Source organism: Hibiscus syriacus, unplaced genomic scaffold (assembly GCF_006381635.1).
Source record: "Hibiscus syriacus cultivar Baekdansim isolate YM2019G1 unplaced genomic scaffold, ASM638163v2 tig00111394_pilon, whole genome shotgun sequence".
Classification (NCBI taxonomy): Eukaryota; Viridiplantae; Streptophyta; class Magnoliopsida; order Malvales; family Malvaceae; genus Hibiscus; species Hibiscus syriacus.
This window is the reverse complement of record NW_024063080.1, coordinates 507,457-526,849: the sequence shown is the minus strand read 5'-3', so window position 1 is coordinate 526,849 and position 19,393 is coordinate 507,457. Positions and strand designations below refer to the sequence as shown.

At 34.4% G+C, this 19,393-nt stretch overlaps 1 protein-coding gene and 2 long non-coding RNA genes across 3 annotated transcripts; 2 read left to right on the top strand and 1 right to left on the bottom strand.

The window, feature by feature from the left end:
• The first annotated feature begins 5,910 nt into the window (after window positions 1-5,910).
• Window positions 5,911-8,731, top strand: LOC120160970. The gene is made up of 4 exons (XR_005519462.1): window positions 5,911-6,193; window positions 6,538-8,175; window positions 8,276-8,372; window positions 8,447-8,731. It is a non-coding gene; the product is annotated as an uncharacterized LOC120160970 (long non-coding RNA).
• Window positions 8,732-13,029: 4,298 nt separating this feature from the next.
• On the top strand, window positions 13,030-13,843 carry LOC120160925. Its single transcript, XR_005519460.1, has 2 exons — window positions 13,030-13,108; window positions 13,755-13,843. It is a non-coding gene; the product is annotated as an uncharacterized LOC120160925 (long non-coding RNA).
• Window positions 13,844-16,940: 3,097 nt separating this feature from the next.
• On the bottom strand, window positions 16,941-18,864 carry LOC120160918 (transcription factor MYB83-like). The gene is made up of 2 exons (XM_039171231.1): window positions 18,539-18,864; window positions 16,941-18,014 (listed from the first exon to the last, which is right to left on the bottom strand). The coding sequence occupies exons 1-2, from the start codon at window positions 18,829-18,831 to the stop codon at window positions 17,315-17,317; spliced, it is 993 nt and encodes a 330-aa protein (XP_039027162.1). The 5' UTR covers window positions 18,832-18,864; the 3' UTR covers window positions 16,941-17,314.
• Window positions 18,865-19,393: the final 529 nt, after the last annotated feature.

Here is a 19,393-nt window from a genome sequence, read left to right as displayed (position 1 = left end):
AGGCTCATGGTTATGAAAGAAAAGGATAAATAGGCCCAAACAAGTGTTTTAGGGTGTTGAACCAAGGATCAATTCATTCTGATGCCTTCAATCCTGTCTTGCTCAATTTGGATCTGCTCATATGTGTTTCTCTGGATTTTCTCTGGATGTTCCATGATCTTCGAGTGAAGTGATTCAGAGATTCGGGAATGATTGTGCTTGATCAATCTCATAGTTTGAAGCTTGATGTGCCATTTGTCTTTAGGGAATCTTTGCATGTGCTTTTTGTCCCTTTTTTTTTATTTTTGCTCTTTTTTTTGTTCTTGTTTCTCTTTCTCTTTGTTTTTTTTTGTTTTTTTGCTTCTTTTCTTTTTTGTTCTTGATTGGATCTTCGCACTTGCCATTTGGTCCACCTTTTGGTATATCCTTTTGATTGATGTGTTCACTCATGTGAGCAGATTTCTTCCACCTTGCCCCCTAATGTGGAGGGTGATCCTTGGTTAGGGTTGAATCAGAAGAAAAATACTACAGGCTCAAAAGGGGACACAAGGGATATATATTTTATCCTGTTGTAAAGGGATAAAGAAAGGAAGCCGTTCATCATTTCATACATGGAAGTCCTCACAGAAGAGGTATCCCCAGGGGGATAGATTTTCAGGATTAATTTCATTCATATGAAAACAGTGTAGTTAATGCGTGATAGAATTATTTCGAATGAATTGTTTTTTTGCTCCTTGCTCCCAACATATCTCAATGTTCAGGCTCCCGGCGAGATGCCCCAAATTGTGTCTTAGAAGAATGCTCATGTTCAAATGAACAACTCAATGCCTTGGGTATTAAAATGTCAATTTTGAGTCTAAAAAGACAATGGTGTGACTTTATTTGACTAAAAGAAAGGTATGGGTGTATCAAAAAGATAAAGACAATGTTCAAGAATTTCAAAGGGAAGTTATGTCAAAATTTGGTCTTTTTGGTAATGATCAAGGTATTTCATTTTGGGGTTTGAGACATGATAAGAAAGGTCTAATCTTGTCATATGTCAAAAATCTATAATTCTTGAAGAGTTAAAAGAATCCTTAATTCATTTAATATTCGAAGAACTAAAGATTAAAATTTGTTCAATTACTCCACCTTAGAAAGTAGCATAAATTCAATCGTTTAAAAGATTAAGCAAACATGAAATATCAGTGACGTGTTCAAAAACAATCCTCTAAGTGCAAATAGTATATGCCATGCCCCCTTCTTCGGCTGTCAATGCCCCTGAATCCATCAGGTTTTGGATCTTGCGCTTCAGCGCCTTATAGTTCTCAGAGGAATGTTTGGAGCTTCTTATGTGGTAACAGTTAACAGCTTCAACATTGTAGTCCTTAGGATATGAGGATTCTTTTCTTAGATCATCCTAGCCGGCTTTGTCCTTCATCATCTGATTAGGCTCTTTAATGTTACAATCTTGCTTCCATGTGGTTAAATTCGCTTCATCGAGTCCTTCACGACTTAATTTCATGTTTGTGAAAATGCTTAAAATGTAGATGAAAATGCAAAAAGGCAAAAATGCAAAATGCAAGAATGCACGAAATGTTCGAGGCATTGATCCAGAAAAGTGTCCATTATTATAAATAATCATTATTCAGACAAAAATGTTTTATCTTGTAAGAGATATAAAAACAATAAAAGGTATGTTCGGACTAAATCTTCTAGACATCCATCCGAGATACTTTCTTCCATGACTCGACTGCTTCTTTGATCATCTTCTTATAATTGTCACTGTGATACATAAACTCTGATATAGATAATCCATATGTTGCTGGGACAAACTGATGTGCCCCATACTGTCTAAGTGCCAACAACGGAGCATACCCAACTGCACCTCAAAGTCCAAATAGGGTCATAGTGTCAGAATTCCCACACTTGAAAAGAACATCACTGAGGAACACCCAGGGGGCTCTCCAGGTAATATCCCGGTCCTGAAGATGAGTGAAGACTTTCATCCATTTCTCTTTTAAAGCTCCTTCATGTCATGTCATGGTGATGAACTCTCTCAAAGGTGAATACGTAGTGCTAAATCTACAGTAGGCAACCCCATTAGTCCTCCAGAAGTGGATGTGAATCCAGACTTGAAGGAACTGAACACATCCAATGAATCTACCTCCTCCAGCTCTTCGGTAATGGTTGAGAGACCAAAAGGTCTCAGCTGAGATGGTCGGTGCTGGGTTGACTCGTTTCGGAAGTTGCTCAAACAGTTCCACCACGACTGCGTCAATGCATCCCAAAACCTTTGGAAAGATGATCAAGCCATCCAGACCTAGTGCAAAAAGGTCTATAGTCTTCCATTCATCATGGTGGTCCTTCATTAGTTCCCTTATGTGGATCCACTCAATTCCTTGCCCGTTACCTTTGTTTCGGAGTCGGTCAGTCACCCATTTTTCATCAACTCCTGCAATCTTAGCCAGCCCGTTCTTGAAAGGCTCACTCTTGATGTGTTTGATGTAGGCTCGCTCCAGTTTAATGCTTTCACAGTGCAATAGTGTAGTATACTCCTCGATGGTAGGTACCATGTCCTCCTGGTTAAAAGTGAAGCAACTGTATCCCAGGTTCAAAAATTGAACCAAGACTCTGATTAAGGGCTCATCGGTCTTAACATGAAGCAAAAATACAATGTCACCATACCGCCGACTGAACTTCTGTTTCCGATCATTCTTCCAACTATCTCAGATGTCTCGAAGTTCTTTGCACATTATTCTGTTTTAGGCTGATATAGGCGTAGCTAACCAGCTCTGACACATAGCTTCCTTGAAGACTGTCTCCCTTTTTCTTTTGAGTCTTCTCGGACCATAGTCGTACCTCGGGGTTTTTAATCTCTTGTATTACAACACCTTTGTCCATGGATTCAGATTATTCGAATTTTAACAAACACGTTTTAGTGGATCAATGACCTCTTTTATGATGCAAGTGATGAAAATAAAATAAAATAAAATAAAAGAAAGATGAAAAGAGTTAGTGAGGTGAAAAAAATAATAATAAAAAACGATCATAAAAATGAAAGTCCTACCCCACATGCTTATTATTCCTACCCGGACATGATCTCTATCCCGCATGCTACTTTCAAACAAATCCTAACCGCATATTTGTCTAGTTCGCATGCTTTGAACAGAAACTAAAGCAAGAAACAAAGCAGCCTAGGGTTTGGAATGAGGTTTTGGGGTGGGCTCTAATTCTCCATGGTCTCCCGGTTTAGGTGCTAAAAAATGGTACCTGAGTTCTCCTTGCTGGTGCCCCCTTGGGCTTGCCAGACCCTTAGTCCTAAACCCATCACAGGCTTGTGGACTAAGTTAAACTCGAGAGGAACATTCCCTTATGCCCATACGGAGAATAAATTCACACGAAGGCATAAGGTATATGAATCCCGAAGGTTACTTGCTAGGCCCATACGGAGAATAAATTCACACGAAGGCGTCGCTTTCACCCCCACTTAAATAGGGTTCGGAGCTCGGGTATAGAGCCTTTAGATGAAAAATCTTTAAGGGCTGAAATCATTAAAAAAACGGTCAGTACAACTATTTACTTCGAAAATATAATCAAAAGTAAGCAATAAGGATCGAAATGTTACCTTAAAATTTAAACTTACCCTTTTCATTAAAAAAATAACTGGAAATTACCTTAGCCTGACTCACTTACGGTCCCCAGCAGAGTCGCCAAGCTGTCGCAACCGTCTTTCGGTTGGGCCCCGGAATTGGGCTTCGACTTGAAAAATGTGGATTGGAGTCGCCACCGATCATTTATTTAAAATTAAATGGGTTGATCGGATACCCTATTTCTTACCTGATCTGCGTCTTACCAGAAATATGTCGGGTTCGGGAGTCGGTTACGGTCAAAGAAGGATTAGCACCCTTGAACCGCCCTTTCGGTACTACATAATTTCCAGTTGTCTTAATTAAGAAAAACAACAAGTTAAATTAAAAGGTAAAGTTTCGATCCTAATTACTTACCCTTGATTGATTTGAAAAAAAATCGAGAAATGTGTTAGATAAACAAGGTAAAGAAAACAAATAAGATACAAGGGAAAAATAAAATAAATAAAATAAGTAAGTAAGATAAGAAAAAAATAGTAAAGTAATAATTATATATAGTAATATTTGAAAAAAGGAAAAAATATAAATATATATATATATATATATATATATATATATATATATCAAAGTATTAATAAAATAAATAAGCTATATATGTACACCAAATACTTAAAAATAGAAAAGCTACCCTCTCAATTCACCGAAAATGGGGGGCTCTAGTAAGAAATAAGACAAAAAAATGGGCCCTCTAGGTTAGTAGTATAATATAATGTTTAATAATGATAATGATAAAGACACAAGATTTTTTTTAAAAAAATAATAATATAATAATAATGAATAAAAAAATGAAAATAATAAAAAATAATATAAATATATAAGTTATAAGATATATTACATAAAAAAAATAATCAAATAAAATAATTAAGAATATATATATTTAATAATATGTATATAAATAAACTATTAAAAGTAAAAAATATATACGACTAGATAAAGATAATTTAATATATATATAGTAATATTAGACTTATAAGTAAAATATTAAAGAAATATATATATAATAATAATAAAATATAGTAAAAATCAAATGAAAATAATTTAATATATATATACATATATAATAATAACATGAATAATAAAAATAAATGAATAAAATATCCATATAATAAATAAAGGGACTAATATAGATTTTTAAAAAGCTCTTTCCCTCTTTTAACCGAAAATCAAACCGGTTTTTAAAAATAAACCTCGGGGTAGATCTAGGTTCGAAACTTCAAAACCCCACCCATTTTGGTCATCGGCGCAACCCACGTTTTGGGTTATTCGAACCAAATCTAAAAAAAATAACGTGCACATGCAAAAGAAAGAAAAAAAAATGCTACCTTTTATTTCCTTTTCGAATCCTTTACAATAGCTTTGCCTTTGTATCTTCCCGTGCTTTCCTCTATGTTTTGTGTATAAATCGTGTCCTACAATAGTGAGTTACAATGGCTATTTATAGTGCTTGTGGATACTATCTTTAGGAGTTTAAATCATAGTAGAACTCTATCCTATTTTTTGAATCCTAGCAAAATTCTATCCTATCTTTAGGAGTTTGAATTCTAGTAAGACGAAAAGGTGTGTTGACACACCGTAATAGTATCCGTTATATCCATAATCACTATAAACGTAACAAAGGAAAAACACGACTGTAAAAAACACGACTGTAATAGTAATTTTAAGACCTGATTCCTTTTATCCCGAACCAGGACCATTAGGCCTTTGACAGTAGGCAGTAGATCATTTGGTGAAAGTGGAGTGTTAATAGGGTTTGCCTTAACTTGAAGGTTATCACCAAGAAAGTCCTTTAAGAAATAGAAGGGGTCCCTTCCATGAAAGTGGAGTGTTAATAGGCAGCACCAGTTTTGTTATTCGCACTAGGAACTAGGGATGGATACGAAATTCAAATTTAATGGGTTTTGACATGATTAGATTAAGTCAGATTTTTTTTTAAAATAATTTTAAGATCGGATGCGTCGAATTTTTAGAGGATAAGTTGATACCCTTTTATAGAACGATAAACTAATAATTAATATCATATTGCAAGAAATCACGATATTAATTCAAAATATTTTTTTTACAAAATAATAAATTTAACTAACATAAATAATTTTATTTTACCATCATTAATTTTCTATATTATACTAATGAAAAATTAATATTTTTAATGTATCACATCATCAAGCTAACAAAAGTTAACAATTCAATAATCAAAATAAGATTGATCAATAATGTATAAATCATTATTTTTTTAAGATTGATGACCAAAATAAGATAGATTAAAACAAAATGCTCGTCAGTGTCGTTTGCCCTAATTTTTGCGTCCCATTTAGAGTTTCTGCGTTTAGGGTTTCTGTGTTTGAAACACAATAACAATGGCATCGTTCGGGTCCATCAAATCTGCAATATTCGATAGGGAAGAGAAACAGTTCCGCTTTCTTCTTTCTTCCAAATTCACTGTTCTAAATATTTTCTTACGATTGAATCGAACAAAACCCACACGCATCTTTTGAGCTCACTTTATTTTAAAATTCTCAATCTGAATCTCAGGCAATACCAATCTCACATTCACGGTCTCAACGCCTACAAGTTCTTGAACGATTATGGTAAAGTTTCCTTAACTGAGTTTCTCGTAGCGGTTAATGCTTTGGTTTTTTTTTCATGTATTGCCATCGCATTTCATTTATCTGTTATACTCGTCGAGAATACTTGCTGCGCTATTCATTGCTTTTTAAATTGGAAAATGGACATGGAAGGAATAATGCAAATAGTGAGCGCTATATATTTTTTTATCCTTGTGTCCTAAAAAAACAAGTGGATGATGAACAGTCTTCTCCTTTGAGAATGGAAGGAGGCTACAGTCAGCCACACATTTTATTTCCAATGCTAGAACTAGTCTTTGTATGTGGTGTTTCTCACTTTCAGGTGCATCTTGCTTACTGTTTTGCAGGCCAGTTGGCTTCTATGGAAAAGAAAAAAACTACAGATGTGAAGTTGCCAGTTAAAACAGATCATGATACCCTGAGGGAGGGACATCGGTATACTTTTGTTATTTGTATGAGTGGCCTTGCACGTCACTATGTCACTTTATAACCTTATCCACCTCTGTCGACATTCTTCTTGTTTTGCTTTCATCTCAGCTTTGGTTTTCTCTATATTTCTATCAAACGTTCTATTTTCAAATGTTGATTTTCTTCCCTATCCTTCTTAGTCTCTTCTAGTAATGATTGTGGAGGTGGAGATAACATATGATCCCAGTGATGAAACATTTAGTAATCAGAAAATGAAGGTGAAACAGAGGTTAGAAGAGTTGGCGCTCCCTTTCAATGGTAGAGAGGTTGAGGAACCAAACTAACCCCACCCCTTGTATTTCACTTTCATGATTAGTTGATACTTGGCAACCCCTGAGGGATCATTCTTCCTTTATTATTTCTCGGATGGTAACTGGGGTATTGCTCGTTTGACAAAATAAATGGATGAAACTCCTATGTTCGTCTGTTTTAATAAAATAAACCATGCAAAACTTCAATCTTTGGTTATTGTCGTCTACTTAAGTTCTTCAAGTTTTCTATTTTCATAACTACATAGTAGGGCTAATTTGTTTACATTCTCTGTATTGTTGAATCATTCATACGGGGTATATGATAATAGTCTTACATTGTATACATCGGTCTTTCAATGATTGTACTAGATACTCATTGTCATGTGTTAACTTACTGATTAACAAAATGCAACTCAAGAGTTGCAGAATGGGAGAGTCACATCCATATATGATAAATTCGTGAGTATTCAATAAAGACAATTCAGAGGAGTGATAATGTGTTGCCGAACAGCAGATCAAAAGGTGTTACTGCCTATCCTTGTCTGTTTGTTCAATCCCATTATTATTTAAAGCTTATGAAGTTGAAATGAATACTAGGATGTAGGAAGAGAGACAAAAATGATAGAAGCTGCAAAAGCCATTGAGTCAATTCCTCCTGAATTGTTTTTCTTTTTGGTTCTCAATTATAACAAAGTTGTTCCGATAGTAAACTAACCCCTTGATAAAATTATATATTAAGGCACAAAGAAGCGTCAAAATTTGCTAGCAGAAATTAATGAAATACCCTGTTACCTATAGTGATATCAGTAACATGAGCTTACATCTTTTGTTTCATCTAAACCCAATTCCTAATTTTGGGTCTTAATACAAACTAAAAGCTCATTCAAGTAAAAATTAATCAAAAGCACTTTCTATGAACAACATAAGGTCTCGTTTCATAATAATCTGCCTTTGTTACATGCTGATTTTGTGGAATCACCACTTTAGCCAGAATTGCACCACCAACCAGGCTGAGTGCAGTGCCAAATTCTCTGGCATATATTCTGTTGGCTGCAATTAACATAAACTCAGAAAGGTTAAGACAATTAACAAGGAAGTAATGCAAATAGTGAGCTCTATATTTGTTTTATCCTTGTGTCCTAAAACAAGTGGATGATGAACAGTCTTCTCTTTTGAGAATGGAAGGAGGCTACAGCCTACAGTCAGCCACACATTTTGTGTCCAATGCTAGAACTAGTCTTGTATGAGGTGTTCCTCACTTTTCAGGTGCGTCTTGTTTTTGTTGTTTGTATTAGTGTTCTATCAGAATTTTGGATGCAAATTTGGGTTTTGTTCCTACGATGATAATATTTTTGTTGCTTCACAGCCATTAACATTTTTGCCCTGCTTAATCCGGGTTTTGAATGTAAGTTCCAGAAAGAAGCAAGCCTCTCCTGTCGGCTATCTGTCCGTGTCTAGCGAAGGTAATATATCAGTCTGTGTAGACCTAACTTTCTTGTTGATTGTCTTGATCTTTCTGAGCTTATGTTGATTGCAGCCTCCAGAATATATGCAGAGAATTTGGCACTGTACTTGGCATGGGTGGGTGGTGATCAGCATGTAACGAAGGCATAATATGATGATACGGGGCCTTGTGTTGTTCATAGAAAGTGTTTTTGATTATCTTAGGATTAGCTGAAACAAAGTTGTACGTTCATGTTACTGATATCAGTATAGGTAACTGGGTATTTCTGCTTATAATTTTGACGTTTCTTTGTGCCTAAATAATTTTATCGAGGGGCTTGCTTATTCTCGGAACAAATTTGTTATAAATCCAGAACCAATTGACTGAATGGCTTTTGCAGCTGCTTTCATTTTGTCTCTCTTCCCGCATCATAGTATTCATTTGGCATAATATCAAAATCCAGAACCAAAGTAATCCTTTTAGCTCAATTTTTTTTTTTTTGACATTTTAACCCATAACGTTTCATTTTAGGGTAGAAAAGTCTATGACATTTGATAATATAATCATTTTGGCACTTTTTTTTCTTGGAGTATTTTGGCCCTTAGCGTTTTATTTTAGGGTAAAAAATATTCTTATTTTAGAGCGTTAATTGTGTGTTAACTAAAGGTTTTCATATATAGAAAGGTGTTTTGTCATAAAAATGAAACGTTAGAACCTGAAATATTTTAAAGAAAATAGTAAATGTCAAAATGACTATTTGATAAACTTTGTGGTCTAAATTTGGCATTATGCCTATTCATTTCAACTTGTAAACCGCTTCATAAGCTTAAAAGATTAGTGAAGGATAGGCAATAACAGCATTTTGATCAGCTGCTCGACCAACTCATTATCACTCTGAATTGTCTTTATTGAATACGATCATATATGGATGTGAACCTAAAGTGTTGGATTCAACAATATCAGACTTATGTGTACGACTAGCTGGTGTTGTTAATCAATAAGTTAACTCTGATGACAGAAAACAGAAAACTTGAAGAGACGGCGAGTTTTGCAGGGTTTATTTGATTAAAAACAGAAGTTTGATCCAGTTATTTTGAGAAACGAGCAATTCCCAGATACCATCCGGGAAAGAAGAAAGGAAGAATGATCCGTCTGAGTTGCCAAATATCAACCCAACATGAAAGTGAAATTTACAAGGAGAGGTTGGTTCCTCGACCATTGAAAGGGAGCGCCAACTATGTTTCACCCTCATTTTCTGATTACTAAATGTTTCATCACTGGGATCATAGAAATATAGAGAAAAGCAAAGCAGCGGTGAACAAGAATTTTGGACAGAAATATATTTCGACGGAAAAGAGCCGATGGGGTTTCTTCTTTCTTGTAGGGTTTTGGCTTAGCATAATTTGCTATCCTATGAAACCAAAAGAGAGAGACCGTTTACATTATTAAGGCCACACTACTGGAAAAGTTTAAAGCTCTTACACAAGTCTCCACTCCCTTTGACACACTCAAATTAGAAAAATTCTACGACGCACCTCGTATATTGAAACACTCAAATTAAATTAATAGGGATTAATGACTAAAATTCAATAAATTAATAATGCAAGTGATTAAAACATAACTTTATTGAAAGTTATTGAATTGATGAATAAAATATACAAATATAAAAAATGCTAAAAGCGATAATTAATTTTTTTTTGGGGGGGGGGGGGGGGTGCACTGTAATATCAATGCGTTTTAGCTGTTTAATTTTAACGGTTCAACGGCAACAAAATACAAACAAAAGGACATAAAGGAAATAAAGAGAAAAATATACTAATATTTTTTTAGTTAATTGCATCACATGTCCAAGTATGACACTAATTTTAAATTTCTCCTTAAACTTTTGAGCATTTCAATTTCTTCCCCAAAATATGATCATCATTTTAAATTAGTCCCCAAACTTTTTGAACATTCCAATTTTATCCCAAACTATATATATTTACTAATCACATCCTACGTTAATAAAACCGATAGGTCAAGTTATATTATTATATGTTTTAAAAAAATAAAATTTAGGTTAAATAATGGTTGAAATTAATTACATATTTGGATGAATTTGGGAATGAGATTGGAAGATTCAAAAGTTTGGGGATCAATTTAGAAAGAGAGTCATAGCTTAGGGATTAAATTAGAATGTTTAAATTTTTAAGGGTTAATTTAGAATGAGAGTCATAGTTTGGGGTGAAATTTGAATATTTAAAAGTTTAAGGACCAATTTAAAATGAGGGTTGTAGTTTGGGGACATATGATGAAATTAACCCATTATTTGAAAATGCAAATAATATTTTAAGAGAAAATAACCTCAGTGACCAAAAATGCCTTATAATATACGATTTTAACCAACTTTTTTGGATTTGTCAAAATGATCAACTAAATCGCAATGCGATCGATAATTCGCAATGCGATCTCCGATATCGCAAATCAGTTTCCAGATTCGCAACGCGAACTTCGACTATCGCATTGCGATTTACATATTCGCATTGCGATAGTCCAAGTTCGCGTTGCGATAGTCCAAGTTCGCGTTGCGATAGTCCAAGTTCGCGTTGCGATAGTCGAAGTTCGCGTTGCGATTTATTCCAAATTCGTTGCGATTTATTCCAAATTCGCTGCGATAGTCCAAGTTCGCGTTGCGATTTATTCCAAGTTCGTTGCGATAGTCGAAGTTCGCGTTGCGATTTATTCAAAATTCGTTGCAATTTATTCCAAATTCGTTGCGATAGTCCAAGTTCGCGTTGCGATTTATTCCAAGTTAGTTGCGATAGTCGAAGTTCGCGTTGCGATTTATTCCAAATTCGTTGCGATAGTCCAAGTTCGTTGTGATAGTCGAAGTTCGCGTTGCGATTTATTCTAAATTCGTTGCGATAGTCCAAAATCGCAACGACGGTATTGCATTTGTTTCTTAAGAATTTTCTCTAAAAAGATAGTATTCGCGCGGACGTGTCGAAGACACGTATTACCACGACCACGACCACGAGACGAGACGTGACGGCGGCAGCGGCGGCGCGCGAGAGTCCCCCTTGTTCTCTATCACTCAACAAGGAAGTGGGAAAGCCAAGTCTTAAATACCATTCCCAATAGTGTTTCCAATACTATGTGGGATTGAGCATTACCAACACTTGTTCCCAATACTATGTGGGATTGAGCCTTAAATAGTGATATTATTTTTGAATGTTTTGCTTAAAATTGCAATATTCGCGATTGATTGTAGATTGACTTTTAATTATGACATATTTAATCGTATAATACTTATGCAATTGGTTGTTGATTCAGTTGTTTTAAGGTGCATGATTGTTAATTGTTTCCTGAATAATCACATTGTATTGAAAACAAGTGTTGGTAATGCTCAATCCCACATAGTATTGGAAACACTATTGTGAATGATATTTAAGGCTTGGCTTTCCCACTTCCTTGTTGAGTGATAGAGAACAAGGGGGACTCTCGCGCGCCGCCGCTGCCGCCGTCTCGTGGTCGTGGTCGTGGTCGTGGTCGTGGTAATACGTGTCTTCGACACGTCCGCGCGAATACTATCTTTTTAGAGAAAATTCTTAAGAAACAAATACAATACCACCAGTCGTTGCGAATTTGGAAAATCGCAACGCGAACTTGGACTATCGCAATGCGAATATGTAAATCGCAATACGATAGTCGAAGTTCGCGTTGCGAATCTAGAAACTGATTTGCGATACCGGAGATCGCGTTGCGAATTATCGATCGCATTGCGATTTAGTTGGTCATTTTGGCAAATCCAAAAAAAGTTGGTTAAAATCGTATATTATAAGGCATTTTTGGTCACTAAGGTTATTTTCTCTATTTTTAAATAAAAATATAAAATAAAGATACTACTTTATTAAGTCTCCGGCTATTAAAAGTTACAAAATGGTCCATCAACTATAGGAAATTGTTTTGTTGAGTCCCTCGACTATTAAAAGTTACAAAATGGTCACCTGACTATTCATTATATTCTAAACTCATCCATTTCCTTAAAAAGTTGTTCACAGTCTAAGTTGAACTTTAACCTATTGACTGAGATATGATAAAATTTGATCTCATGATCTCAAACGATTATCATATCTCACTCTACATGTTAACGTTTAACTCAAACAATCATTATTTTTTCAACGAAAAAGAAAGAGTTTAGAATGTAATGAATAGTCAGGTGACCATTTTGTAACTTTTAATAGTCAAGGGACTCAACAAAGTAATTCTCTATAGTTGAGGGACCATTTTGTAACTTTTAATAGTCAGAGGACTCAATAAAATAATATCATATAGTTGGGAGACTATTTGTGTATTTTACCCTATTTTTAAAATAAAAATTTAGAATAATGAAAATATTTTTTAATAAATGCGAGTAGTATTTTTTAAATAAAAATATAAAATAAGGAAATATGATTGGGTGTAAATGATCTGTCAGTTTAGGCTCGGGAATTCGAGTGTTGAAGTAATTGGTTTTCGATCCTTAACCGCTGTCTGTGGAGTGTTGAAGTAACTGGTATCGTAGTTTCTCTGTCGCTCTCGCCTTATGTAGGAAACACAAAAATTTCTCTGCTTACACCCACCATAATTAGTTTGGGAATAAATTAAATCCCACCTTTTATTCTTTGTTTATTACTCATTGCTATTGTTTTATTTGTGAACTGAGAGATAAAGGGAGTTAGCTGCTGCTTTGCATTCCTGCTCACTGTCCTCCTAACTTGATTCTTCATTTTCAAGGTTCGTATTGTAGATCGGTTTTCACTCTCAGATTTCGCTTTCTCTCGTTGCTTTCTGGTTAGATCTGATGTGGATTTGCTCTCATTTCCAAGAGATCGAGGCCCTTGTTCAGGTTTCGAGTTCGATTTCCCTTTTAAGTCTTTTCTGTTTTCATCATGAAAACCGTGATGATGTATTTCACGGGTTATTAACGGCTTTGTTTCAGCCTTTTGAAATTTTATTCATCGGAAGGTTTTTTGCTCTAAATTTTAGTACCGGAGTGCTCAACTCTTGCTATTTTTCTCTGTTTTATTTGCATCCAAATTGTGTGGTATCTTTGGTGAACGCTTTGAATTAGAACTCGTTGGATGTGTCGAGTTTTCTGTTTAAGACTATTTGGATTTGGACCTGTCAGTTGCATTCATCACTACGATGCTTTTGCTATTTGTCGATTTGTTTACTTCGAATTCTTAAGCAGTCGACTTCATTAATTCAATTAACTGGCAATGTTGGGATGCATCAGAAGAAAATTTAAATAGTCATCTAACAAAAGCATTTTTGTTACAGTTCTTATTTAAATTTCTTTCGTTGGGAAGTTCTTTGAGTCATTTGCAGTTCTAGTTAGTGAATGATAAGTTCTGTTTCTCGTTATTTATTTATTTTTCAGATTTGGGCAAAAAAACGTTCTCTTGAAGTGGAAGATTTATTGTGATTTACATTTGAAGATAAAGGCATGCACACATCTTGTTAACAATTTGGATCCATTGTTCCCAACTGACAAAAGAAGCCGGTGACAATGCAATCAGGAGATTTTGGGGTATGTATTGGAAGAATTATTCAGAGTAGTCTCTGATTTTCAGTTTGCGATATTGATTAGAAAGTGGATGATAAGAGAAAATTAAGCCACTCATTGATTATTCATTTATGTTCGTGAATGTTCACTAATTCATCCGTTTATGTTCATTCGGTTATGTTGGTTTGAATTTATTCACATATGTATTTTTCACCCAACAGCTCATTATCTCTTTCATTTCACGATAGATTAAAAAAATTCATATATCGTTTAAATCTATGTTGCTTATGTTTGTTTACATTCGTTTGTATTCGTTTATCATTTTAATGAACGAATACAAAAAAATTACATTCTTTAATGAACGAATACGAACAATAAATTATGTTCATTTAATTGTTCGTGTTCATTCATTTATTCGATTAAAATTAAACAAATGAACATGAATATATTCTCATTGGTTGGTTTACATGCCTATTTGAGACCACTAAGTATCCATAGATGCGTTGGGATTGGTTAATTCCCCGGCATCAGTCCCACAAATCAGGGTGCCTTTGTCTGCCCAATTGGCATTTCATATTACCTTATTATGTTTTGTTGACACTTGGGCTTTATAGGCAGTGTAGCTCTTTTGGATGTAAGTTCTATGCCCAATCTGGTAAATCAAAAACTACATGAATCGTTTTCAGATTCAATTTAAGGCTTAAAACATTCAAAGCAGCCCCTACTTCCTTTCCAAAAAAAACTGTCCATAATTCTGAGAGAAAAAAAAGGTCAAAAAATTTATATAAATTTATGTTCAATCTTTAATAATATATTTACTTGATATATTAAAAGAAGAATCTATCAAGAAATTAGGAAATGCTTTTAATCGCATTTGATTTTTTAAGGGATTAAGTACATGTCCATTATTTTAAATAAATTATTAAATATAGTTCAATATATTAAGAAAATAAGAAAAAAAATTGCATACCCATTTTATTGAAAAAATTATTAAAATTTTTAGGCCCCGTTTGTAAATTTTTAAATCCACCGCTACCTTTAATGAAAAAGAAACAAATACAGGCCTTCAGCAATCAATCTCGTTTTGATTGAGTTTAGATCGTGTATTCAGACACTTGCTATATGGACGAAAACGAATTATAAAAGAAAAATATTTTAAAAGTTTAATCATCAAATGACCATGATCAATTGAAATAGTAAAAGATGCGCATATAAACCTTTACTGAACGTGCGTTCGATCAAATTTTATAGTTATTTATTTAAATATATATATAGAGAGAGAAGTGTATTTTTTTAAATTTTATACTTCTTTTGACATTTTTAGATAAGTGAATATAAACGATTAAGTTTAACAGTAGAAAATGAGAAAATATTCACAAGATAAAAAAAAACAAGTAGATAATCTTAATTGTTTATTTTTTATTTATACAATTGTTCTAAAAAGATGTAAAACTGAAAGTTTTATGTTTGATATAAGTGGATCTTAACCTATAAAAGTGACATCATAACAATATTTATTATTATTTAAAAGATGACATTTTAATTTTTTTCCAAAATGATTAACTTGGCAACAATTCAATCATACACCTAACATGTTAATATAGATAAATTATTATTAAATATACATCAGCCTAAAAATTGATCACTTTTATCACTTTGTTATATAATTTTTTTTATCACTTTCGTAAATGAAATTGTAAATTGTTCTTATTGTTGGTCAAGATAATGTGACATGGTATGAATTTGATATCACGACATGGTACAATAACAAAAAGGTATCACTGAAGATTAATTCACAACGTACATGTACGTTATAGATAGTTAAGAAAATATCTAGGTTTGTACTTCTCTAGGTCATGATCCACTCATGCTTAAAAAAGGTAAATTACTTATTTAGTCACACACTTATTGTTTAATTTATGTTTTGGTCATCCAATTATTATTTATTTTAAATCATACATAACATTACATTTTGATTTTGTTTTGGTCACTCGTCTTTAAAAAATTAATGGTGATATTAACGTGCAAAGCATTCGAAAATGACCAACAGCCACATAGCACAAGGTTAACAATGGATGCCACCACCGGAAGGGTGGTACAAAGCCAACACGGACGGAGCCTGGAGAAATCAGATGGTAAAGCAGCATGTGGGGGACGACTGATCAGAGGAGGAAATAGTGATTGGAAGTTTGGATTCAAAAAATTCGTAGGAATATGTTCAGTTATGGAGACGGAACTGTGGGGTGTTTAAATCGGACTGCTGTTTGCACGGGACAACGGAATACAACAACTGATCGTCGAAATGGATAGCTTGGAAGCGCTCCGCACAATAAAAAATAAGATGAACAGACACGGATCATTAACCATAATTTCACACATACGTGAACTACTCCAGCGTGCATGGGTGGTCAGACTACAATACGTACATAGAGAAAACAGAATTGCAGACAAACTGGCCAAAAGCGCAAGTCTTGAAGACGCTCAAACAAGACTCCTCTCCGATCCTCCTGTGGAAATAACTCTCCTCTTGCAAGAGGAAGACGTCTCAGTTTAGGGAGTAGCTAGTTTTCATTTTCTATATAAAAAAATTATATTGCTTCAACTAATATATTTTTCTAGATTTAATTCATATATATAATTGTTGTTATATTTTTAAATGAAAATATTTATGAATTATATTAGATGAATTTTTATTATATTTATATTGAATCAATTTATATTTTTTTTGGATTCACTACTACCTACAGACAAAATTATTCAAACTCAATATATCTAAAAATAACAATATTTCCTTTAATCATTTAGATCACCTGACGAATTCTTAAATTCGTTGGATTAAGAAAATGGTACGCGACTAATTTCTCAAGTCTAGCCCTATTTACATATTATATATGCATATTATATGTTGAGTAAATCGTAATTAACAATATTACAAAATCCATAAATAAAGACGGTACTCGTAACGGAAAGTGCATTTGTATTTTGATTATTATTATTATTGATGGAGAGTTTACGTAATCTACATCCATGCATCAGCCTTTCCACTAATTACAAAAACTCTACCTTCAAATTATTCCCCTATTTTTTTACATGAAATCGAAACTACAATTCAACAAATATAATCTTTTTATTTCGTCTTTCTATATTTCTGTATCACTATTCACATTTAATTTCTCTTTAGAAAAGTGGCGACCATGGTTCTTGCACTGATCCTGCATTCCTCATGTTTGAATTCATATACTCTGTACTAATCTTCACCTATTTATCCTTATTCCAAGACGTCCCAAATTGAAAAAAAAAATCCAAAAAAAATGTATAATGAATCAATAAGGAAGATAAGAGGGGGGGGGAATGAAGAATATTTCTTATATGTGGCTTTGGGTATAGAGAAGAGATTTGGAAGATAGAGGGCAAGGTTGTAAGTGTAGGTTGAGTTACTCAACTTGGAAATCAAGGAAATTAGGGAAGGAGGATATATTGTCCATCAAACCCTCTAAATCCCATTCTCCCATTTTCAAGTTTTCTCCTCCCCAATGATGATTTTCTAACCCGAACATGTCTCCTACTTTAATGCTCTGATGATCAGTGTTGTTGAAGCAAGTGTTATTATGGTGGCTGTTGCGTTTCCTGTGATCAATGCTGTTGTTAATGGCTGCTGCGGCATTGTTGTCTTCAATACTTCTACTCTCAAGTGGAGGAAGAGAAAAGTCACATTCAAACCCTAATTTCCCAGGCTCTAGTACCCCATAATCCCCATAAAATGATGCCTCCCCCATACCTCCCTGTGTTAAGCATGTGGGCACATCTAGTAAACCTGGTGCACACGTCAGGTCGTATCGGTTGTTGATATTGAGCAGCGGAAACGGATCGAATTGGTTGTTTGTAACCATCGGCGGTGGCATTGATATTTTCGATGATGAGGAAATCGAGTCCATGCAGAAGGTCACCGAGTACTGTTCGTGCAGAGGGAAAATCCCTCCTCCTGCAACATCTCTGGGATCCGATGAATCATTTTTGTTGGGTGATGAGGTTGTTGATGCGTTGTTTTTCAATCTTTTCTTTAGTGTTGAGTTCCAGAGGTTCTTTATTTCATTATCCGTCCTTCCTGGAAGACGAGCAGCAATTTGAGACCACCTGCAAATTTCGGGAACCAATCAAAACAATAAGACATGGATGGATCTAACTATAATCTATAATATAAAACTTCAAAAGATATGTTTAAAACTTGTTGAATTCTAACACATTTTAGGTTTAGAGCATTTCAATTAGACAAGATAGGCTCGTATGTTAAAAGGAAATGAAACCCCATAAAATATGAGTGGTGATGCATGGTGCTGGTGTGTACATGGACTACTTCTTGAAGCTTTATTAGCAGAGAATTCGGGAAGTTTGGAAAAGAAAAAACTTGAACAGAAAAGAAAAGGTTTAATTTCTTAACTAGGGTTCAAATGTAGCCAGAAATTTATTAGATCAGAAGTACCATATTCAATGGGATTGAACAAGCCTAGCCTACATTGATGTATATATGGCATTCCTAAGCGGTTCTAAACAATGAACTACACCAAGAACTTGCTTGGTAACGCACAATGATATAATTATTAGTTCATGTGTTGGTGGCATTGTTTAACTTGATATGGTATTTAGAAGAGAAAAAGAACCTGTTGCCAAGGATGGAATGGAAATGTATGATGAGGTCTTCCTCTTGGGGAGAGAAGGCGCCACGCTTGAGATCGGGTCTCAAGTAATTAATCCAACGAAGGCGACAACTCTTGCCGCACCTCTGCAGACCAGCATTCTTAGCAATGTCACTCCAACAGCCTTGGCCATTGGTCAGCATGTACTTGATGAGTTTCTCGTCCTCTTCTGGTGACCACAGTCCCTTCCTCAGCTTCATCTTGTTGTTGCTGTTGTTAACTCTGTCTTTTGCCATATTTGGATCAGGCTTCCTCATTGCCGTGCTGGGTCTCGATCTGATCTAGTGGAGCCTTTTTCCTCTTTTTAACTGGCTTGACGGGGATAAGAGAGAGATATAATATAGGTGAATGATGGTTGCATTGGAGAGAGAAACAGAAAGCTTGATGGGGCGGTAATGGTGATTATGATAGCGATGGTTGTGGGGTTTATTTGCTTTAAAATATGAATATCAATAGTATTGTTATGATTTTCGTCCCTTTATTATACCAAAAATTTGAGATTTAATCTCTCTACTTTAAATTTTGCATAATTTGATCCTCTATTTCTATAATAATGACATAATGATAAAAATACCCTCCAACATTTGTACAAATATTCATTTTACTCCCTATTCTTTTTTTTGGAGCATTTTACTCCCTAACGTCTTATTTTTTTTTTGTCAAAACAGACCCCTATTAGATGAAAACCGTTAATTAACTAAAGGTCAACTCATGTTTCTAATGTGGCATGTGTCACGTCACCCAAAAATAATGATGTAACATGTGTCATGTCATGTCTCCTAAAGTGATGATGAGGCATGTGTCATGACACCCAAAATG

Bases quoted from the DNA above. Each gene is read 5' to 3' on its own strand.
- LOC120160918 (XM_039171231.1), bottom strand. From the start codon at position 18,831: ATGAGGAAGCCTGATCCAAATATGGCAAAAGACAGAGTTAACAACAGC. The intron at 18,015-18,538 runs GTTCTTTTTCTC...CGAAATTTGCAG, and splicing joins CATTCCATCCTTGGCAACAG to GTGGTCTCAAATTGCTGCTC.